The sequence below is a fragment of the Polyodon spathula genome, chromosome 24 (assembly GCF_017654505.1).
Source record: "Polyodon spathula isolate WHYD16114869_AA chromosome 24, ASM1765450v1, whole genome shotgun sequence".
NCBI classification, from domain to species: domain Eukaryota; kingdom Metazoa; phylum Chordata; class Actinopteri; order Acipenseriformes; family Polyodontidae; genus Polyodon; species Polyodon spathula.
This window is the reverse complement of record NC_054557.1, coordinates 7,339,376-7,363,533: the sequence shown is the minus strand read 5'-3', so window position 1 is coordinate 7,363,533 and position 24,158 is coordinate 7,339,376. Positions and strand designations below refer to the sequence as shown.

Here is a 24,158-nt window from a genome sequence, read left to right as displayed (position 1 = left end):
TCTTAACTTATAATAGCGTTATCACATAACCCAGAAAATCTTTTGATTCTTGTTTTCTTAAATTTAGCTTAGGCAGCAAATAACAAAACGATCACGAACACAGGAATGGGTGGACTAGTGAGAAAGTTTCTAATGCTACCAAGAGGAAACACAGTGTATTACAAAGCCTTGGTTAGGACTTCTTTAAATTTTCATAACTCCTATTAACACTTGCAACATTGCCACTGTTCCCCCATCTGCTGAAAATCATTACTGTTTCTGTTTTTATAATGCAGTTTTTTTTAATAGATTAAAAAGGACTAAAGTGCTTTGTCCTTGTTACCCAACTAAGCAGAAGCTTTCCTTCATCAACAGAGTGCTATTTGAAGAACCTGCATATGCCGAATTAGAGTAACAAAAAACACAGTACACATTAATAAGCAAGAAGAAAATTGATTTGAAAGCCTTGGTTACTGAAAAAAATGAAATGCAAGCTGCTCAAGTCAGTTACTATACAATTCAACCAACAAGGTCCAGGATAACAAAAGCTAGAATTTCCTTTGGAAAGCTACACCCTGTGTGGAAGTCCTCAACGTACGGTAGAAAAACTAAGCTCAGGCTCTACACCAGTAACGTTCTTTCTGTCCTCCTTTATGAAGCGGATTGCTGGCAAACAACAAAGCAAGATGTCCAGAAACTTTCAAGCTTCCACAACACGTACCTAAGAAAGTTATTTAGCATACACTGGCCTGTTACCATTTCTAATACCAGATTACACCTCCTAACAGACCAAGAGGACATCACCAACATCCTTAAATACAGACAGTGGACATGGCTTGGTCATATTTTCCGTTTTTATCCCAGCCAAGACAGCACTGCAATGGAACCCGAAGGAGAAGCAAAGAGGGCACCCCAAAACTACATGGAGATGAACCACTGAAGTGGAATTCTCCACTGCGCACCTAACCTGGGGGACAGCTGCCAAAACTGTGCAGGACAGAAGATGGAGGCACGAAACCGTGCAAGCCTTATGTGCCACTTGGCACGAAGAAGATGAATGAAATGAATGAATAAACATACAAAAAAAAATGTTAAACTAATTCTCTAAACTAATCTAAGCCTGATCAAAATGACCCAGACAAGAATTTAAATAACCACTGATGCTTTGTATCATGCATGATAAAGTCTTGGGATGTAAAGGTACTTTTAAAGCGAATTTTGTTTGTTAATATTTATGCCATTTCACACCTATGGTTAAGTATAAACATGGAAGGGAGGTTCCCTATGTACAGTACAGTACGTTATTTATCCTGTTAGACTGGGGATGCCAGTTCTGTGCAGAATCATAAATTTCTGATAAAATCAGTAGATTTCTACTCGAGGCACAGATCACAAGCTTGCGATCTGTTCCGACAACTGTTTAAAACAGATACTATGTCAAAACAAGTTAGCAGTTTATTTGCCACTGTACACATTTCCCCACTGTGGTTACACAGGAAACACTATGTAACACAATTTTTGTTCCTGGGTAGTAAGTGTTATTTCCTAATTGCTTATGCCTCAAAAGTATACAAAATGGCTATTATTCCTCAACAACGTTGCTTTTGTGTCCAGGACAGTGATATTTCAAAATATCACTATTTCCAATGGGAAAACGGGCAAATGTGTGTCTTTTCGTTCGCATAACGTCAGAAAAAAACAACATATGAATCCAAATTAACATGTATTTATACTAAAGTGATACAAAAATGACTACAAAAGATTTAGAAGCGAGTAGTTTTTCGAGATTTACGATTATACTGTAAATACAATCACTAGTTTTTTTTGCAATTTATTACAAGGCAGTTTATAGATTGTGTGTGCACTTAATACCTTCTCACTACATTTTTCATCTTTTTGAATAGATTATCCTACTTAAGTAATGTGGAATTGAATATCCAAAAACACACAGAATTCACATTTCTGAATAACACTGAACAAAGTGATCTCAACACCCGTTGCATCATTAACATTGTACTTTACTAACAGTGAAACGGTACATTAACTAATATACATACATACCATTATTGTAATGCAGCTATTACAGCACATAAGAGAACCAACATTAAACAGATGATTCAAAAACAAAATGGTGAATCTTAGTTGTATTCAGTGATTCAAAGGTGGGTCGTGTCAGTTACAATTCTGGAACGTAGACCGGGAACAAAAAAATAGTTTAAAAACTGTTCAAACGAGAGTGCGTACAGCATCAAGTTATCTGATTCAAGTTACAGAAGTGCCGAGGTGCATGGCTTCACATTACATGTGTGCTTCCAACTTTTTCATTGTATTAAGCTTTCTTTCACCAGCAGTACAAACACACACACACACACACCATGCCAATGTAATATTCAAAGCCAAGGTTAGTGCGCTAAAGCAAAACTATATCCTTAATAGTAAGCAGCTTTTCTTTTTCTTTTTTTTTTTTTTTTTTTGGCATTTGCAATCATTACATTGTTTCAATATTGAAATCATTTTATGTAATTCTGCCTTTGACTTTACGCTTGTCCGGAGAATCCTAAATGCTTGGACTATCCCCATTCCATTCAAATAATGTGACACCAAGACCCACCACTTAGGATGTTCCTGACAAGCTCAACGCAAATTCAAAGCCAGGTAAAGGCAGTTACTGAGAAAAATTATAACTCATTATTGGAACGCATACAAAAAATATTATTATTATTATTATTATTATTATTAATAATAATAATTATATTTGAAGCTACTTAATCTTTACCCTTGAATATGGCCATGGGATGCGACTACAATTTAATGACCATTAATTATTTAAATACATTCTTGTTAGGTTTGCTGTTACGCTAACTAATACTGTGGTTAAGGTAAAACTATATACACAATGTAATATTTGGTCACAATCACAAAAAAAAAAAAAAAAGATAAAAATCTTTCAGGTTGCTTTTAAAATGGCCCTGAATTGTCACAAAATGTGCACAAGCTTTCAGGACGACAGTACATATGCCCTTTCATCAGATGAAAATGGAGAAAGTTATAAAATAATAATAATAATAATAATAATAATAATAATAATAATAATAATAATAATAATAATAATAATAACTGAACAAAATATGAAAAAAGAAACCTGGAATACAACTACAAACTGGACTGTTGCAACAAACCCTAATACACGGTTCACAGTACATCATATGGTTAAGGTCCCACGAGTCAACAGCAGATACTTCATGCAAATAGTGAAACACAGGCCAGGGCCAATTTACTGCCAATAAAAGATTACCTCCGATCGGGCTCCGAAACGCCTGTTTCCATGCTGTTAACCTGTTATTTACAGATCCTCTTTTAAGAATTATCCAGTGAAAGTTCCGACACAGGCAATAGATGATCGACTCTAGGCAGGCATCTAATGCTTCAACACAATTTATCGTCTTGTAAACCTCCAAATGCTTTATAAAATCAATGTTCCCCCCATTCACGTGCTGGCTGCTGCTTTAAACTGCAACAGTTTCCAGAATTAAAAATTGTATCTCAGGAAATTAATCCTAACCACCCAACACTTGCATCTATATATCCCTATTCAAGTTACTATGGAAATACCTGGACTACATAACTTAAAATATACTGTTTTTTATAAAAAGTTAAGGCAATTTATCCCTGGTCCTATTTGTAGGTCCAGATTGGTGTGGTTAATACCAAAATGGCTTAAAAGATTTTTACAGCTTCACAAAATCAAAACTACCATTGAATGATTATACATCAATTCATTAACTTTTTAATATTTTAACATACTAAAATATATGTTTTTTGGTCTGCGCTTAAAATGGCCAAAGCTGGTCATCTTAGAACTATAATATGCTGTACAAAGTACTGAACAAAAGTCAAGTGGTTGCAATTAATTGCTTAACCCCACAAATTAGTACATTGGTTGGCATTAAATGGTGTAACCAGGTGTAAATAAATAAAAATCATCCTCTTTTACATACTAGAAAGGCCATAAGACAAGTGAAGAAAGTAAGCTTGGATTAAGGTGTTAGAAAGAAATACTAGACCGTCCGCCACAATTCGGAGATAGTACAATTAAAATAAAATCAGAAATTTATGGTTTTACAAAATTGGAATCTTCCTTCAAGTTTTCAGACAAGTGCAAAGTAAATAGGCTACACCACATCACGCAGTTATTGCTGACATTGTATCTGAATCCGCAAATTTGGTGATAACAGTGCTGATTACTGTGTTTTTGGATTAAGATTTGTCCGAGTACATAAATCACTGAGGGGATTGTCTACAGCACTAATCTTTCCTTTGAAAGACAGACAGCTATTTTGATGAACTTAGGAGAACCAGATGGTCAAGAAACAACAAAAAACAAGAGATTACTCCACAGACCAGATCCACAGAGCATTGAGCAGTAATATCAGAAACACTGTTTTTTTGAACAAAAGAGACATTCAACTTTAAACTCGGTCCGACAATGGCCACAAACCATGTTCAATACCATTTTTAAAATTTGGATGATAATGGGGTGCATAATTCAAATGTCAATAAAACACTTTGTTACTCCCCTTAAACAGCATTTGAAATTACAAAAAAAAAAACTAAAAAGTTTGTTCGATTTAGACAACTTAATATTGGTATGTCTTGATTTCCACTAAAAAAAAAATACACAAATGAAAAAGACAAAGGGATTGAGGACCATTGCATTCACGGTTTAGCATTCGCTTCTGAATTATTCTACTGCGTTCTGTGTGTTTTAATTCTCTAAACACTTGTCATTGTGAAACAGCCATAGCAAAACAGTTGAATGGATCACAAAAGTCAGTAGTGCTACAAAATGAGTGATACAAACATTTAAATAAGAATGAATTGAACTGTGATAAATCATTTTAAAAGGCCTACAATATACTGTATGTTCTGAGGCACATTTAAGTTTGGTAACTATTTACCAGCTTCTTTTAGCCCAATGTAATCTGATAAATTTACTAAATACTATTTCTTTTAAGATCAGGATTGAGTGCCAATTATGCACTTAACAGCATAACTGTCATTCTTATAACAAACAGCAAAATATTGGCTAAAGAAAGCTTTATTTTCTGTTTTTTGCAATTAAAACTTAATACATTTTCATTTTTTCTTGTGCACATTTGCACCTGAAATCTAATGATTTCACAGGCTCATCCATGAAAATTAATTCTCCTGGCTAAATCTATTATGCCAAGCTTTTATGTGGTGTTTTTTTTTTTTTTTTACAGAATCAGACCCATATTATAGAAGAAATAATGAAACTAGAATCAGCTGTTAGTATTTGAAAAAAAAGTAATTTTAAATTTCAAAAACACAAAAGAGAAGCAGTGTCACCTAGAGTATATTATGCATTAATCTTTAAGACACTTAAAGATTTAATTCAGTTATGGTGTGAATTTGAAATAGATAAACCTAAATGTGTGCAGTTTATTTGAACAATATTTGACTGAATAGCACCTTTTAAAACATAAAATGCACTTATGAAAATGGTACCAAAACCCAAAGTTTGGTTTAACAATGCTGGCTGTATGCTGAAGCACAGATATTTCAGGTCAGTTCAGTTCCGGAGTCTCTGATAATGTTTCTTCAGTGTTAATTAAGCAATGTATGATATTACATTGAGACATCTCACATGTGCATTTTTAAATATCACCAATTACAACTGAAACTCATACAAGAACTACAGTACCTGGAAAAAAAAAAAAAAAAAAAAAAAAAAAATCACATTTCACATGTAATCGTATTTTTGGAGTCAGATTTCACAATTCATATACTGTGTATGTAACAAATGCTTACAGTAATGGTTTTCACAATAACTGAGGGCGATTTCAAAAAACAAAGTGGCAGTTTTAGCTAGTGCGAGTCTTTCATAATAGGTTCCTCCTTTGTGAAGATCCTTTATTTCTTCAAGAGAAAGGACAAGTAATCCCAACACAAAACTTCAATCTAATAGGCACTGTGCACATCCTATTGCAGAATTCTCTTATACCGGCATAGTTACTAACGGTTAACATCTGCTTGAGTTAGAATACAGTATTCGAGTCTGATTTATGACAGCTTGTGAAGTGTGCCATGGCCTTGTTTTATACGTGTTGCCTTCAGGACTTACCAAGGATCACAGTTAATGATGTCCATAGAACAGTTAAACTGTGCAGCAAAGCTCCATCAAACAAACTGGAAAAGGGTTTGAACATGAACGTTTCCAGCTACCTCTGCAACTACGAGCAGGAGCTGTTTTCAGTTTGTTGTCAGTCTTTGCATATCTGTAAAACTGTTGTGGTAAAATCAATATTAAATGAGTAAGTTATATTGTTATTTCTATGTTAACATAGAAAATATAATTATGACATTAAAATATGAAAAGTATTGTATGTACTCTTACTATATTGTGATTATCAAACTAAGTATGATAGTTAAAGTTGCTCTTAGGACTGAAGTAATTGTATATTTTACCTCCTCTTACTGTATTGTGAATCATGAAATATGTATATTTTGCGACAACTCTAACTCGCTCTGCTAAGAAAATAAATAATAACATGTACTTTATTGTGATGATAGCATAATCGGTTGGAATTTAATACATTTGTTTATGATAAAATTAGCTAAGTGGCAAACTGCACCTGCATTACATCAAATTATTGTTGTAATGCTATGATGGTTTTATATTTTATTTCAAGCACTGTATTCCCTCAGACATAACGTCTATATTGCTGTCGTTAACCTGTATCAAACAAAGACAGGCTGACAGGTGAAATCGGTATGAGGGCCAGTTGTTTCAGATCGATGAAGAAGAATGAGAAGCCGCAGTTTGAGTGCGGGACACAAATTAGTGTAGCTGTTGTTCAAGGTTTGATTTACAGTTACACAAGTTCAATTTCAATTTCTTTGCATTATTAAAATTACTAATAATTGCTACGTTCTACATCAAGGGCTGCAGGTTCTGGTACTGAACAAGAATCATGGGTTAGCAGCATTAATGAACAGTCCATTGCGTCTTTTTAGGTGACAGGCTCAGGTTTTTCTCTCCTCTCCCAAACACCAAGCCTTGCCTGTTGTTGACGACAATCATTCCACTGAAAGAGCACCGGTACCGAATCCCGTTTTAGCCATCGTCGCCCTCCACTGGTTGCTTTGAGCACATCGCTTTTACAAAGTGTCTGCTGCACACGTGTGTATTTTGTTGCCGTAAACTGCTCTCAGTGCATGTTATTGATGACCTTTTTTTCAGTTCTTCATTTGCAGGAAAAGAATGAAAGCTTACACTCGAGGTGTATCACGACAACGTTGAACAAAAAGGGGCACAGAAATGCTCCGAGGTGCTTCCCTCTCGTTTCTCATTGTACAAATAAAACAATATCTATTAGAATAATAACGAAATAATCTTCAACAAACACGCGTATACCAAAAACAAACTAAAATCACCATCAACAAGTATTAAACAGGAAGTAAGTATGCCAGTATAAGTTAAACCGGAAGCCCACTGATGCCATCTTGTGCACAGAGCCTATACAAATGTAAACGTGCCAACAAAGAGAGGAATGTAACATGGAGCAACAAAAAAGCAAACACCTATATAAAATATATATAAAAAGTGAAAATAAAGCAGCAGTTACATTTTACTGAGGTTCTCTGAAAAAAAAAAAAACTGTTCAAAACTGTTTAAAAACTAAAAAAATAAATTGCACTTGGAGAACAAACTCAAATTCACAACAGCAACTTGAAAAAAAAAGTGCATGACAAAAATGAAGTCTTGGATCAAGTGTTGATGGAAAAAATGGAATAGTTGTGTATTGTCTGAATGCTTCAGTACATAAAAGGGTTAAGAGAGTGAGCGTGACACAGACGGAGAGAGAGGTACTAAAGTTTGGAGTCCGATGCGGATTTGGGCTGGCGTTCTATATAGAACAGGATGTAAGCCTTGGCCTTCACCACGGTCTCCTCGTCAGTGAGCGTGACCGTGCTGTCGTTGAAATGGTACCAGCGGCCATCGTGGGTTGCATATGCTGTGTAATGTCCAGAACCAACACTAAAAAGAAAGAGCAAAAGGAACAATAATAAAAAATAAAATCTTTATTAAGCCAATTTCCTCAACATCCAGGAGCTAGACAGAGCATGTCAGTGAGTTAACTGTCTGTTAAAAGTACTTTCTTGTAAATTTATTTTTTAACAATATAAAAAAAGGCAGCAACAGTAAGAATGACATAAAGTCAAAAGCTTTAATACACAGTAAGCAGTAAATATTCAAGCCCTATAATTCTCTACCAAATAGTTATTTTAGTACCAGCTGTTTAAATGTGTTACTGCCACAGAAATTAGTACAGTAAAATCTGCCTTAGCGACCACCTCTGAAGAGAGACCACCTGCCACGAGCAACTGCTTGCAGAGGCCACAGAACCTTTTTCCTCTATAATTTAACGGTGAAGAACGACTGCCTGTCATCTGCAACCAGAGACCATATTTTCTTACTCCCATCCATAGCAACAAACCACTCTCCACTCATCAGTCAGTGTTACTTTGAAGTTTCCAGCTAAAAAAAATGTTCTTTTGCTCGTTACAGTTTCTGCATTAGTGCCAGTGAACTCCAGTAAAACATTATTTCTGTGCCTGAAGCTAAGAATATGATTAAAGGACAGGAAAGCATTTGCCATTCAAACGGGAGAGAGACTTTGACAGTTCAACAACGCAGAAGTGGTAAAAATAGTGCTATCATCACAGAAGCAGACAAGAATAAGTGACTTTCAAATAAAAGGTACTGTAGACTGAAGCCAAACTCATTTTTGAAAGAACATTTTGGTCTTTGATAATAATTGTATAATTTATCTTTAGGCTTCACAGTCTAGAAAATGACTCAGAAAACACATTCTTTTTGTAAAGTAATGAGGTACATACCCTGACCCGTGATGCACAACCACAGCAGCAAGTTCGTAAAGACAACTTTCTGGACCGCTGTTTTCAGGCTAGAATTCAGGGATTCAAATATGGAAAAGAATTATTGCTTCATGTATGAAATCATTAAAAAGGCAGAGTACTCGTGTCACGTTAAATCTGCTGTATAAAATGAAGAGCCATTCATTATACGAACCTCCAATAAGTAGCACTTCATGTCTAGACCTCGCAGTGGAAATTCTACATAGGTGTCTACCTTGTTTCTGAGATACGCAGTCCAGTGAAATCTTTTCAAATGCAAGCAGAACACCTAAAAAAGAATAAGAAAAAAAAGTAAAGAAACCAAGAAATCAGAGTTTGTGCTTACTTCCAATTAGTTTTTTTTTTTTTTTTTTAAATCCTACAGTTCAGTAACTACTGGTACATAAATCCCCAATCAGAATCTACACACCTTACAGATTTCAGTTACCTTTCCAATTAGTGAAAGGTAACCAATCAACATGTGTCTTAAAATTCTGCTTATTTTATTCCCCCTCACCCCTCACACCTTTGGTAGCTTCTGAATCCAGAATTTTTTCGTGGACTTCTGACGTTTTTTGCATTTGTGGCACATGTACAGCTCGGTTTCATCAAGTTCCTCCAGATCTGTGAAACTGCGCAGGCAGTCTGAAAAATGGAAACAGTGACAACAATTTCACTCAATGGTAAAATTAAGTTAATTGTTAATAAAGACCACTTGTCTGTACAAGGCCATTTTCAGAAGGTCGCTTGAGTGGTCATAATAAACAGGTTTTACAGTTATGATATCCTACAGGAAATTAATTTAACTTCTCCCTTCACTTCTTGCAATGCTCACTTAAAGTTTGAATTAAAACAGCTGGTGGCCATTTGGCCTTGTATAGAAATGTGAAACACAGATGTACCCAAAGATCAGAGATGGATAAAATAACCTTACCTCGCAGAGTGCAAATTGGTCCACTTTCTTGGTTCTTTGTTCGTTTGTTTCTAAACTGGCTTGGAATATCTAACGAAAGATCTAAAAGTAATTTTATAAACTTTGTTATTTATTTTGATGTTGTCATTTGAAAATAAATAAATAAATAAATATTTTATGTATATATACATATATACACACACACACAATTTTTATTATATAACAAAAGTCCATTACAATTTTGCAAAAAGAGAAAATCAAAATCATATCGAAATACTTACCAAGGAATGGATCAAACTTTCTAGATTCAGTCCCACATATCAAACAATTCACTTCATTCTGAAGAATACCTCCAAATACTGATGTCACAACTGTAGAAGTCCCATTTCTAAAACAAAAGAACCCCAATATTTAAGCCACTTGTAACTATTTTATGCTGCAAACTTCTTAATGTCAAAACCAGCCATCAATAGTCACTAATGACTATGCACGTTCTCTTTCAATGGATCAATATTTGCTTATACAGCATCTGGATATTTCCCAATGTGAAAGTAATATTGATACCTACAACAGAATCAAGGATATCCAGGTATACATATTCTATAATGCATATAAATCTGTAAACACATGAAGTATGCATCAGTAGCCTGCCCAGGTGACTGGATACATACATGCAGCATTTGCCCCCTACAGACAGCATCGCTCCTTCCTGTGGAATCGCGGAGCGGGAAACTCCATTGCATTCTCCCTGAAGCTCCAAGTGAAGATGATCCAGAAGGTACCGCATGAATTCATGAGCATCCTGCTGCTGGTATCCCCTGGTAAAAACAAAGTGTGTCAATTTACACAAAAAAGACTACTAGCATTCTGATATACTTTAAATTAGAATAATCCACAGTAAAACATCCTTACGACATTATAAAAACAAATGTATTAATACAGAGTATGTGAACTTCATGGCCCAGCCTTTCATGCCGATATTCACAAGCATTTACCCCATTGCTAAGTTTGCACACTTTCCTTTTAATGAAACACACACTGCTAATGTTATAGAACTAGCAAGTTGTTTTTTTTTTTTTCTTAAATGTGTTCTCTTGAGAAAAAGGCAGATAACTTAGCACTGTGGTAAATGCCTTGTGAATTAGACCTAAAATGGGTTAACCCTCCTATTAGGTTTCGGGTCTGTTTGACCCGACTCTAGTTTCCAATTAGCTTAAATGCTGTTTTTCTTTTCATTTTCTATATAGTATTTTATGACTTTTCCAATGTTGGGGTCATGAACTTATACACAGAAAACAGAACCTTTAAGATGTTTACATGTATACAAATAAGATGCTTCAGGTCACTGTGACCTGTGGCATTTATCTATGTAGATTTGTGCGCAGGAACAAAACAAACTTTTTCAATTTATTATTATTATTATTATTATTATTATTATTATCATCATCATCATCTCTGGAAATGGCTGCACCTATCTGGAGATATTTATAAACAAAAAAACAAACAATACATATCTACAAGGCAGAGCCTAATTTTCACTGTCAGTATTGCAACAGCATTTCACTGGTAAAGACATTCCAAAATGAGGAACTCCCAGGTTGGCAGTCAAAGAAGTTTTGTCACAGGTCCTGGACTAAAAGAACATAAAAGAGTAAAACCTTTGCAAATAAACAGTTAATCAATTTAAGTCTGTTTAAATTTGTCTGAAATTGCATCAGGTCAATATGACCCAAAACATAACCGATGTAACTAAATTCCAAACATAATAGGAGGGTTAAGAATCACTCTATATGGAATTTTCTAAACTAAGAAATTAGAATATGTAAAACAAAAACGTAATGGGTACAGTACATGCAGTTTGAAATTGATTGGTATAAAAAGAATGTGCATGTGTGTGTTAATAAACCCATTCTAACATAGGGAGAGAAATGCAACATGTACACAAACATTTCTGAACACTACCTGAAATTTGGCATGATTTTCCAAATAACGTAAAATAAGGATTCAGGACTGAATGCGGTTTGACTTCCCTGCCACAAAGCGCACAGTGTCTTCCGGAACTCTTCTACAAGGGAGCTGTTTAGAGGAAGAGAGAACACTGTGGTCAAACCTTAAGCATCGAGGGTCAGGTATCAGATCATGGACATTCATGGGATCTTTCATTTTTTTCTATTGATGGACACACGTATATTTAGACAAAAGCTGCTTTATGCTTGTGGTTAAAAACATATTGTTAGCGCTGACAAAACTGCAGCAATCTGATTTAAGTTGTGTTGAACTAAAACTAACACTTTTTATGATCAGGTATAGTGTGAACTGTGATAAAGCCAATGTCCAGTATTCTCCTTTCACAATTGACAACAATAACACCCACCCCACCTCCACACACAATTTTGATAAAACTTAATAGGACCTTACACACTGTTGTCCCCCTGACTCCTCGTGTGGTACATTCTTCTACCTGCAGTTTTACCACTGCGCAACTCCACAGCTGGCAGCTCCTTGAAATAGCAGCAAAACTGTTGAATATTACTGAAAAACATAAAATAGCTACTTTGATTAGAAAAAATGACCTATGTGGTTAAATAACAAAAACAAAACAAAAAACTATTTAAAAAAGCTGGCTGAACCCTTTTGAAAACATCGTGTGTATTTCACATTTCTGTTTTGCTTCTTGAGCTCTGACAGTGTGAATGATTTATAGGTTGCAGGTTGGACTGTGGCAGGGACACGTCTCAGAACGATAATAGCAATCAGCTTGAGGAAATTAAATGTCAACCAGGTCTGGTTTAATTAAACAACCACCAACCATTATGTCCAGAACAATAAAAGAAGCATTGCAGCATTTTACAGCAGAATCGTTACAACCCAGCTTCAGAGTTTCTCAGATCAATTATGAAACATCCATGCATTGGGCATGAACACATCTTTTTCAACTCTCTAAGCAAAGTGCTGGGTCATGAACAAAAGTGAAACATTCCATTTTAGACTAAAGCTGCTGCTTGTGACCATGCAACCCAGCCAAGCACAGTTTCTGAAGTTCTTCTACAATGCCACGTTAGAGTACAGTAATGTCTTCATTTAACAATTTAGAAACATGTAGAGCTGGTGCACATTTGCATTAATAAGACAAGCAGCAATTCAAACATTTTAAATTTATAAAAGAAACATTACAGTTGAAATATTTGCAGGTTGGAAGATGTGCTTTTCTACATTTAAGCAGTGGATTAAGAACTCCTACAGTGAACAGTGATGCTCACTAAAGCAGAACAATGATGCAGATTACCTGAGGGACTGGAGAATGGCATTCATAAAGCACGTGTTTCCCAGATTACGAAGGCCAGTAGCACACAGAGCAGAGGCACTACCCTTTAAAGAACAACATGCAACCTTGTTAAGAAATCACAAGAGGAAAAACAAGACTGCCATTTTAAGATAAACTCATCACTGCATAAATGAAAATCACATTTATATATAATTTAAAAATGTATTTACAATGTTTGAGCTGCATTTTAAGGGGCAATAGACTCGGGGTACCATTAATTTGTGGTGCCTGCTTGTTTTAAAATTAAAGGATTAGGGTAAGATGCACAGTCATCTTCATTTACTATATTTCAAACCCACAAGGCAACTCTGTATAACAAAATAAAAACACTGAATATCCTCCTGCACTGTAAACTGGAAAATGAATCAGCACAGCTCCAGTACTTATACAAAGATATCTTTTGTCTACTACTGACTGATTTCAATGGAAGAATGCAAAGACAATTTATTCTTCAAATTCACTGAAAAACCACCCCACCCACTTGAAAGCTGAAACTGTAAAACAGGAAATATCTGCAGCAACTTCATTTTGCGAACATCTCACTATGGACACGTACAGCAACAAATGTAAACTATACATATTCTGTATATAAAGTGAATTGAGTAATTGTTAATTTTGCAGCATGTATATTTTGCAGACTTTTCTAAAAAGCGAAATTAGTGAATGTTTCTTGTCAGCAAACATTTCATGTTTTACAGCACTTCAATCTAAAATAGAGCTAGGGTATTACAGCTTTAATTGTATGTTTGTTCGAGATGCTGTAGGTTAGTCTGCAGAATAATACTTGCATTGACTTTCAGTAGTTTACTGTTGAGGGATGAACTTTCCAATAGTTTTCTTTTTCTGTGTCTATCCACACTGAAGGCAGAGCTGCATTACCAAATAGGAAAGAAGAAAAAAGTATGAATTCTTGGGGGTTATAGCAAAATATACCATTCATAGCTGTATTTAATTATAAAATAAAAAGGTAAACTGGGGTGCTTTTCATAACCTCCTCAGTGTAATCACAATGGAAGGGGCTCCTAAGGGTGTACTTTAATTACAGCTTTCATTTGAATTAATAGGAAAAAAAGTTTCTGCTCTCTAAAAAAAGCACTGCCGTCACTTCAAAGAGTAGTTATGGAACAATAATCAATTAATCACACAGTCTAATCAATGGGTCAGCCTGAGGCACTGAATTTAAATAGAAGCCTGTTAAAAAAAATGAAATGACCAGCATAACTGCAAATGAGAAGCTGGACTTGTGCCAGGCTATTGTTAAAGTTGAGATTCACCAGGCAAAATGCACATTGCTATACGACACTTCAAATTATGCATCAGTCTGACTGCAGAAATACAGCAAGGTTGGAAATTCAAAAGCTGCGTTGGTGTGAAGTTCCCCTTGAGTATAGTATGGTATCACGTTATTCATTTTCTCTACAACAAATGCAATTGTACACAAAGACAGGTAACCAAGTGGCCGTTTAGATATGTGAAATCAACTGGATATTCAAGAACTGAACTCAATTACTGTCTCTACTTATTATGTTGATCTAATCTTATTAACCTGTAAACTTGCTTTCATAGAACCAAGATTCACATACTTTTAATAAGCTGTGCTAAATAAAGTCATTTTGATATTCATCCTAACTGGATAAGCAGTTCAGATGTAAAAAGACTTTGGTACAAACAGACTGCCTCCATGAAGTCCCAGATTTTGATACACTTCTAAAGAAGGTCCTTATGAAGTGTTATCACAATTGGACAAGCAAGATAACGCACCAGGTACAGGCTACCATGCAATCATGTTACCTTTGCAATTTAAGATTTTTAATCAATAATTGTTTGATTATTGTTAAGTCAGAATAAATTGTTGGCAAACAAGTTCATTTCCAAGACCTTAAGCCTACAGTAAAACTATTTGTACGGAACATTGTGTAACATTCTCAAATAACTAGAATCGTCATACTTCGTGAATGGAAAACTTAAGAAAAAAGAAAAAATGCTCCACAATATGAATCTCTCATTACTATGAGGCAAGCATTAAGCAAATTCTAGATTATACATTTTGAATTCTCACGCCTAAAAGCAAAATTGTTGCGAGACAATTTTATTTTTATTTTACTGGAATTTGTTTCAAGATGTAAGATACAGGCTTCCATTGCACACCACAAATTCAGTTCTACTGTTGGAAAGAAAAACTATTGATCAGTAAAACACAAATTCATAACAGCAACTCCTCAGAGACAATACCATGTATTTTCAGTGCCTGCGAATCCTGCAATATCTGTAGTTCAACAGAAGTCTCTTTTTTTCCTTGGGCTCTCTGTACCTTTAATATCAAAATATTTCACATTTATTTTAAGTAATGGAGTGGGACAGGCTTGGTTTCCTTAAAATAGCATGTGCTTTATTTAATTCAGTCATCAGTTAGATCCAGGTGACAATTTCCTTTTATCTACAGTAATGGCAAAGAATGAAACTCAAATGTTCCCCTTTTCTGTAAAGCAGAATTGTGTAATATGGATTATTTGTTGTTAATCCCAAAGCAGAGTAAACTAATTTTTCAGAGTTGTTATTGTGAACGTCTTCTGTATCTCTACTTACTTTTCCAAGTTTTGTAGATGTTCTCTGACCTTCTGCACCAGGCCCAGCTTGGTGTCGTTGACAACAAAATCATCACATCTGTAGCTGAAAGGACAAAGTTTCTTGGTATTAGTGAACTATTACACCAATCTATTACCAACTACATCTTGAATATAATCCAAAATGTAATTAAGGTTTAATCACAGTTGCACATTCTCTAATTCTATCCCAACCCTAGAATTCTCAGTTCCATCCAGTGTTATGTTTTCTGTAATATTTAACACTGGCACCATCTCTTGATTCTTTTAAAATGTAGCCTATATAGAACACAAAACAGAGAAAAAATTAACAATGCAGGCTTGTTGCTAATGTAAGCCTTAATGAAAATAAAAGCTGCTGAACCTTCAAGAAAACGTACCTCAAATAAACAGTAAACGACTGATAAAAGGATATATATATATATTTTTTTTTTTCAATAGCTCTAAAACGTGGTGGGTCTAACTGCTGTTTAAATTATCAATAAATGGCCCAATAAAATAATCAACATACCAGTTCATATATAGTCTGTCTGTCTGAAAAAAATAACGATTGGAATTCTGGGTTTTTAGATCAATTGAATAGACCCCAAGGTGTGTTTGTATTCAGACCTGTAGGTCTGAAATAGCAATCCCAGGATCAAAAAAGAAATGCCAATATGGAAAATAAAGAACTGCAGATAGAGTATTAATGCTCATTAATCACATGAAGTCTGGATTATTTTCTGATTACTTGTACGATTTTATTACACTTTTGAACTGTTCTTGTTTCTGGCTTGGAAAACTAAAAAGCTGATTATCAACTGATAATTATGCAGAACAGCCTTTCCTCTGTATTACTGTAGGGAGTTTACTTCAAACACTGCGAGCATACAGAATCAGTATGTAAAGAAAACAAATCTTATCCAGTGCTTTGAATTCTCTCCAGCTTTTCACGCCTGATGCAGAGGGGCTCTTGCAGTGGTTTTCAGTCACAAATTCCACACAAAACAGTGGAATCCAAAAAGGAAAATGAAGTATGTAAAATGAGAATAAATCTGTTGCTCAATTCTATCTTCAACCTCATTGTAAAAGCGGAGGTCCATAAGTTATCTTAAAAAAAAAGATAGGAAACAAAGCACTTCCAGTTTTAAAATGACTTTAAATGAAAAAGTAGCCGCTGGCACGGTGGAGGCCACTTCCTATACAAACCACACTTCCTTGTGTAACTGTTGCGCAACTAAAAGAAATCCAGTTCCTATAAAGAAAGATTTCAACTTATTTTAAAAGCAGGAGGTTCCATAAGTTTCAGTGTAGGAACAATTTATTAACAGAGCTTTTTGAAAATGCACTTGCAAAACATTTTCCACATCCATATTAATTAAGTTTGTTTATCAATAGGCTACGTTCTTTGCAACTGCAGACGACCGACAAGAAAAACATTTTATATATTATATATATAATTAACAAGTCATAGCAGATTGCAAACACCAACACAAAGAGTATTTACAAACTCTAAACAAATCCACCTAAACTACTTTGGCCTCAGTGCAGCAAGTTTTATAACAGCTCTTTTGAGGGCAGGCCACTTAATACTGTCTTAATATGGTTTATTCCTCCAAGTCCTGTATACAACAGAAATTCCACCTAAAACTAGAGCTGTATTTCAGAGGAATGTGGCCACTGTGACGCACACTAGGGTTTTCCATCATGCTTCTGTCAATTCCTTGACAGCTCGCTTCACCTTTTTGTTAAAGTACAGTTGGCACACAGAGACAAATTGCTTCTACATACCAATATGTGCTATAGCTACTGCAATCCATACACACAGCATGCTGGGGCTTCTCCTTGTCGTGCTTTTCAGATTTCTTGTGATTGCTGGCTTGAATCTGCGAGTCTTCAAAATGCTTCTTTGCATGTCCATTTACATATCTTAAAACAAAATGAATGAATACATAAATAAACATAAGCCTGGCAAAACATTATCATTTATTTTCATATCAAGTTCACCAATTGTCCGCAATCACATTTTGTTGAGAAAGCTACATTAAAACAATATCCAATATCCCAGATATGATATGAAACACTGAAATGATATGGTGCATTTTCCTTTCTCAAGCCTTTCACCTACCTTCCACACTGCACACTTGAACATGTTAAACACACCCATGGGCTTTTGTTTGAGCGGCAAACTGAAAGAGAGGACACAGTAAGATGTCACGTACAAATTTGACATGTAGATTAGTAACAGAGTATACAACACCACTGGAAGAGCTGCCAATACAAAACCAGAACCGTCTATCATAAGCCATTCTCTAGATGTTTATAAAACTCATTACATACATTCTGCCCCCTCCAGGGGCATAGAAGTTGGATATATGTGTATTCAAGACTACATTAAGTTCCATAGAGAGGGTTATCAATTTCGAGTTACTAACTATAGGACTAATATTTTTGATCAACAGTTCATCAGTTTATACCAAAATGCAATCCGAAAGGTCTTTAGAAGGCAATGAGAAAATTCAAGGCAGTTACCAGTTCATTCTGTTGTGTGACAAAACAGACAGAGGGGATCAGTGCATAAGCACGGCGCTATGAAATCCGCGTTGCAAATAACACGGACGGAATCGATGAATTCAGAGACAAAAAACAGAATTAGGCACCCAAGGACATTACCACAAAATCGGTTTAAACAAACAAAATATAGCTGTACATATTTTTAAAAATTACCTTGAAATACCACAGCGTTTGTATGACAAGAGGCTTCAAGAAACACACGTCATAGGAAGGCATGAAAAAACTATTTTTGTACCTCTCAGCCAACACACACAACCGTGATTTTAACTAACTCGTGCCATTTCACTTGCTAGCTACCGTTATCACTTGGAGGAAAAGGACTACCTGTAAGTTATTCTGAGCAGACAGTACTACAATGACTGCTGCAGAATATAGTGTCTAGTTGCTGCATTTTTTCTCCAAAGTTCTCAGGAAGATATTACAAAGTGCCCTTTTATTAAATTAGAATAAATCTAAATATTTAGGCTTTTATTTGCATTGTTTGTCATTAAATCTATTTTGAAATGTTATAATTCTGTATCAAAGAAAAACTACTAAAAAATGCCTGCATTTTTGTAAAATTTACTATGTTCCTAGTTTGTTTCTATTGCATTGTGCCAATTTGTACTCTTTTTCTGAAAGCACTTTGATTAAAACCATTTAGAAAGGTTGTTTTTTTTGTCATATTTCTTCATGCATTTTTTCAGTATTGCTGTCAATGTATCAAACACTTGTGGTGATAAAAAACAAAACTAACAAATTACAGATTTTTTTAAACTGAAAAATCAGGATAAAATAAGTCACAAAATTCAAAATAAAACAGATTTCATAGGGCCCTACATAGGGGTCACATTTTGAAGCCTAAAAAGAAAGTTTTGCTAGATGTCATGTGGATAGACATATTGTACTTCTATCTGAAGGGGTTATTCGTTTTTTGACAGTTATTGCTTGTTCATTCAGCAGTCAACACAGTTTGTTGCAAGATATATTAAGCAAATTGCAAGAGACAAAACGTCTCGAGCATCTACTCATGTAAAAAAAAAAAAAAAAAACACAACAACACCCCCCCCCCCAACAACAACACAAAAAAAAAAAAAAAAAAAAATAAAAAAAAACAACAAAAAAAAAAAAACAAACACCAACAACAAAAAAAAAAAAAAAAAAAAAAAAAAAAAAAAAAAAAAAAAAACACAATAAAAAAAGCAAACAAAAAAAAAAAAAAAAAAAAAAAAAAAAAAAAAAAAAAAAAAACAAAAAAAAAAAAAAAAAAAAAAAAAAAAAAAAAAAAAAAAAAAAACCAAACAACAAAAAAAAAACAAAAAAAAAAAAAAACAAAAAAAAAAAAAAAAAAAAAAAAAAAAAAAAAAAAAAAAAAAAAAAAAAAAAAAAAAAAAAAAAAAAAAAAAAAAAACAAAAAAAAAAAAAAAAAAAAAAAAAAAAAACAACAAAAAAAAAAACCAAAAAACAAAAAAAAAAAAAAAAAACACAAAAAAAACAAAAAAAAAAAAAAAAAAAAAGCCAACCGAAAATAACAAAATGTGCAGAGTGTAACTTAAAAATTTTTATTGCAAAATTTTTATTTATGACGTCTTTGACCTGCTCCACTCAGGTGTGAATTTGGTCGACCTGGATCGTCTCCTACATCATCCAACTGGTATATACCGTCGCGGCGGTGGTATACGGTTATTAAAGATAATTGGATATTTTGTCGAAAACAGAAGCTATATTTACATATATCGTTCGCAACAAAAGCTTTTCCGATTAGACATGTAGTGGTTCAGTTGACTGGACTGGAATTCTTGTTTTTTTTTTTTTTTTTTTTTTTTTTTTCTGGGCAACACCAGCTCTGCCAACAACCCAATTCTGAATCTGATTTAGCGAGAATTAGTTTAAATGAAAATTAAACAGGGGTCATGAAGGCATGTTTGCTGTCTGACGTGAACAATTTCACTTGCGTTATGGTTAATTAACTGAAGTAATTCTGACTACCTGACCAGAGTCTTTGGGGCACTGCTCATACTAAATGTGAACACAGATTGAGAGGGGGGAGTTTATTTTATTTTCCACCCCCTGACAGGATAAAGATATTGATCTTCGTGCATGGAACCCACTCAGAAAACATGCATCCGAAATAGCTGTTGCTAAGGAACAGTTAATGCTCTTGCATGCAGTGGTCTTTGTATAGCAGCTGAAAGCTTAGAAGTGGCTGTAATGAACGTGTTCTCACCTTTCGCCTAACAGACTCACACACACTGGCTATGCAGTATCACATCATGGTGTGATGTGATGGAACAAGTGAAATATAATATAGATGCAGACAGTACAGGGGCAGATATTAAGGTTCAGAATTCTCTTCTGTATACCACATGCATGACTCCAGCAGTTATTCTATCTGTAAAAAAAGGGGCTAAGAATAAAGGCAATCCTGGATATTTATAACAAATGAATTTTAAATATAATGTGCACTGGGGTATTCAAGACAAGTTAATACTATCATTACCATCCAGTACATCCCTGAATATTTATTTGATCTGGTAAGTCAACATGAATAATTTAACAGCAAGTCTGTTTCCCGAACCATGCACACTTTCAAATGAACTTGACCAGAACAGAAATTTACATCAGGGTGAATTGAGGCTGTACATGCAACTGTAGTCTACACAACCAACTTTTGTAAAGTCAGACCTTTTAAACCAAACTTTAAAATTATGGAGCGAACTGTACCATTTTAGCCTCAAGTGAAACAATATTAAATGCATGCTTTATCATTGTATTTAAAATATAAACATCCTGGAATGTAAGCCATCATGAGTAGTGCGGTTTACGTACGTATAAAACTGTTCTACATTAACATTTATGGAACTACTTTGAATATCGAATATGAAAAGAAATGTCCCGTACTGGTTACAGCATTTTTCTGGCCAATGCATATCAACCTAATTCAGCTGCTGGACTATCACTATAGCAACATGATGCAGTGCAAGTGGGGCTCATTTACTAAGCTTCTGTGACAGGAAAAAAAAATAAAAAATCTGAATGTTAATTTAGCCAAAAGGCGGTACTGTTCCCCAAATTGCTTACCAGAAAAAAAAAAAAAAAATGTAGTTCAGATTTAGCCTCATGTAAAAGCTGGATACAAAGCAAGCTATTTTGTGTTTTTACCCTTAAAAGTACTCTAAATTATTCAAATAGCAAATCAAAGCTGCTACATTTATTAGCCAGCTGGCAAGAGCAAAATATACAAACCAAAAAGCTCTGGTGTGTTAATGCTTTGATAGGATTTGTTTGCACTTTTTGCAAACCGGTTAAATGTGGCTGTTCATACTTGAATGCTGGAAGACACAGCGAGCCAGCTTGACTTCTTTGCTCCAGTGCAACAGCTTGAACCACTTTGTAGGGGGTATGTGGCTTTGTCAGTCCGGGAGCTGCCTGCTGCTTTATTCTTTTTGACAGCATTTCAACAGTTTATGACAATTGCACACAGGAAAACAGAAAGACCAATTTCAGAGGGCAAGGCTGCCCCACGCCTGGCTTTTCCAAATGATAGTTTTAAATAAATAAATATATATATATATATATATATATATATATATATATATATATATATATATATATATATATATATATATATATATATATATATATATTTTTTTATAAAAGGAAACACACTGAAGCAGACCTAATTCTTAATTTTCTGTTATACTCTTAGTAATAGCAACTCATTTTAACACAGTGGATCAATTCAAATGATCTAGAAACATGGCAGATGTTAATACCACTGCCATTCACATCAATAATAATTTTAAAAAAGTTTTTTCCTGAAGTTTTATGCTTCCTTACAGAACAAAACACACTAAAGAAGGTAACTTACACTGTTAGAGTTGTTAGCTGTAAATCAGTCCTTTATGAACGACTGCAGCAGTGTCGGTATGAGCAACTGAATACACACACTGTTTGTAGTATTATATAAATATATAAAATACACTGCATAACCACAGGGCAGGTAAGAATTTGGCATTTGCATGCTACCCAAATGTACAGATACAGTAATAGCACTTTCCGTTTTTTTTCAGTCGTGTCAAACTGATGTGGTACTATACTGTGCACAAGAGAATGGGTATATAATTATAGCCCACCCTGTAGAAGATGCAGCTACAAAGAGGGTATTTTGATACTTAGGTTTGACACTGAGCACCAACTGAAGTCAGCCCTGTTTGCATTCAATATCCTCAGTGGTTACCAGCTGTAAAGCAGATACCCTACTGCTCCTTCACCAGGCTCCACATATAAATGTAAAGGGGTTATGTCCAGAAAGGATGCTGAGGGAGTGGAGAGCTGAACAAAGAGCAGGAAATGTTGTATTTCACTGGAAACATTAATTCCGTCAGTTAAAAGTTAGACATATGTTATTTTAGGTATGCATTTGATGTATTTCCCGGACTTTCACATATTTGAATTTGTCAAATGCTTGCTTTTAGTAAAACAACATTTAAACGTTATGCTTTTTGGCAAACGTACAGATACAGTATGCAATAATGGTGACCGACTACACAGTCGCATTGGAGGTCTTGAGTCTCCAACAAACACCTACACACCTGGGTGTGATGAGCATTACGAACTTCCTATTTCCTGAACAAACAGAAAAAAGACACAGGAGACTCACTAACTTCAGGGGGAGGGAAATCTAATTAATGTGTTGTGTACCAATGTCATAGTTACTGAAGGTAATTGTTATGAAATATGGTAGTTGTGGTCATTCCACGAAAACAGTGTTTAGTATTGCTGAAGACTAACGTTACAGCATTTTCTAGATTCTCATTCGCGAATTTGGAGCGCTAAGTTGCAGAGTCTTGGAAAGATGACACCCCAGGCGACACACGTCTGAAAGTCGTTTGTTAAATTCACCTTAGGCGATGCTAAAATGTAATTACTGTGCCCGCATCCACAGCGGACACACAGGAGAATGTAAACGCAAACCATTTCTTAAATTGCATACGTTAGCATTCATTTTGACCTCGGGTCACAGTTTGTTTTGTGTTGGTTTTTTTTTTTCTTTAAATACATGTTCAGTTTCACTATAATAATAAACTAACCTGTTTCATGTCACGGCATAATGATAAAATCAAGTGGTCTGATGGCACACGTCTTCTCAACTACTGGGACGCAAAACTCTCTCTCTCTCTCTATATATATATATATATATATATATATATATATATATATTATATATATATATATAATTTACGTACACTTATCTATTCATTGGCATTCAGTTTACAATGTACTTGCAGCAAACAAACACAGAAAGTATTTTAATTTACGACTACAGGCCTCGTTCGAGAACCTGCGGGATTTCCTACTCCGTCTAAACCGAACTGTTCTCCGTATCAAGGCAGAAGACTTACCGCTGCAGCACCACGACGAGGGCGACCCGTTCGGGAACTGAGTGGAATCCGGAGCGATGCAGACGCTGGAGTTTAAGTGCGGGCACTCCATCAGAGCAGGGAATTGTATTTGTATTGTATTGTATTGTATGTGACAAGGGAATTAGGGGTTACAACTTGGATAGTCCGGGAGTACAGCTATCTCAGTGGTGCCCCGTATATAAGCGTTTCTCTCACTACGTGCCCGACTTTTCTTGCGCTCTTTCTTTCTTTCTTTATTTACAAAGCGTTCAGATACAGCACACTGCGGCCATTTTTTTTTTTTATACAGCGTGTCTGTTTAAAAAAAAAAAAAAAAAAAAAAAAGTGGGAACTCCAGGTTCAGAACCGATAAAACTCCAAACCGTGCTTTCGATGTAACCTAAATAAAGATCCAATCCGTTCCTTTGCGATCCAGTGGAAATATGCAAAACCGCTGT

At 34.9% G+C, this 24,158-nt stretch overlaps 1 protein-coding gene across 1 annotated transcript; it reads right to left on the bottom strand.

Moving 5' to 3' along the window:
• Positions 1-2,762: 2,762 nt before the first annotated feature.
• Positions 2,763-24,124, bottom strand: LOC121299218 (ubiquitin carboxyl-terminal hydrolase 3). The gene is made up of 15 exons (XM_041226862.1): positions 23,701-24,124; positions 17,871-17,931; positions 17,534-17,671; positions 15,747-15,830; positions 13,949-14,030; positions 13,122-13,204; positions 12,254-12,367; positions 11,798-11,911; positions 10,507-10,653; positions 10,117-10,223; positions 9,857-9,937; positions 9,449-9,567; positions 9,098-9,211; positions 8,905-8,972; positions 2,763-8,041 (listed from the first exon to the last, which is right to left on the bottom strand). The coding sequence occupies exons 1-15, from the start codon at positions 23,789-23,791 to the stop codon at positions 7,873-7,875; spliced, it is 1,572 nt and encodes a 523-aa protein (XP_041082796.1). The 5' UTR covers positions 23,792-24,124; the 3' UTR covers positions 2,763-7,872.
• Positions 24,125-24,158: the final 34 nt, after the last annotated feature.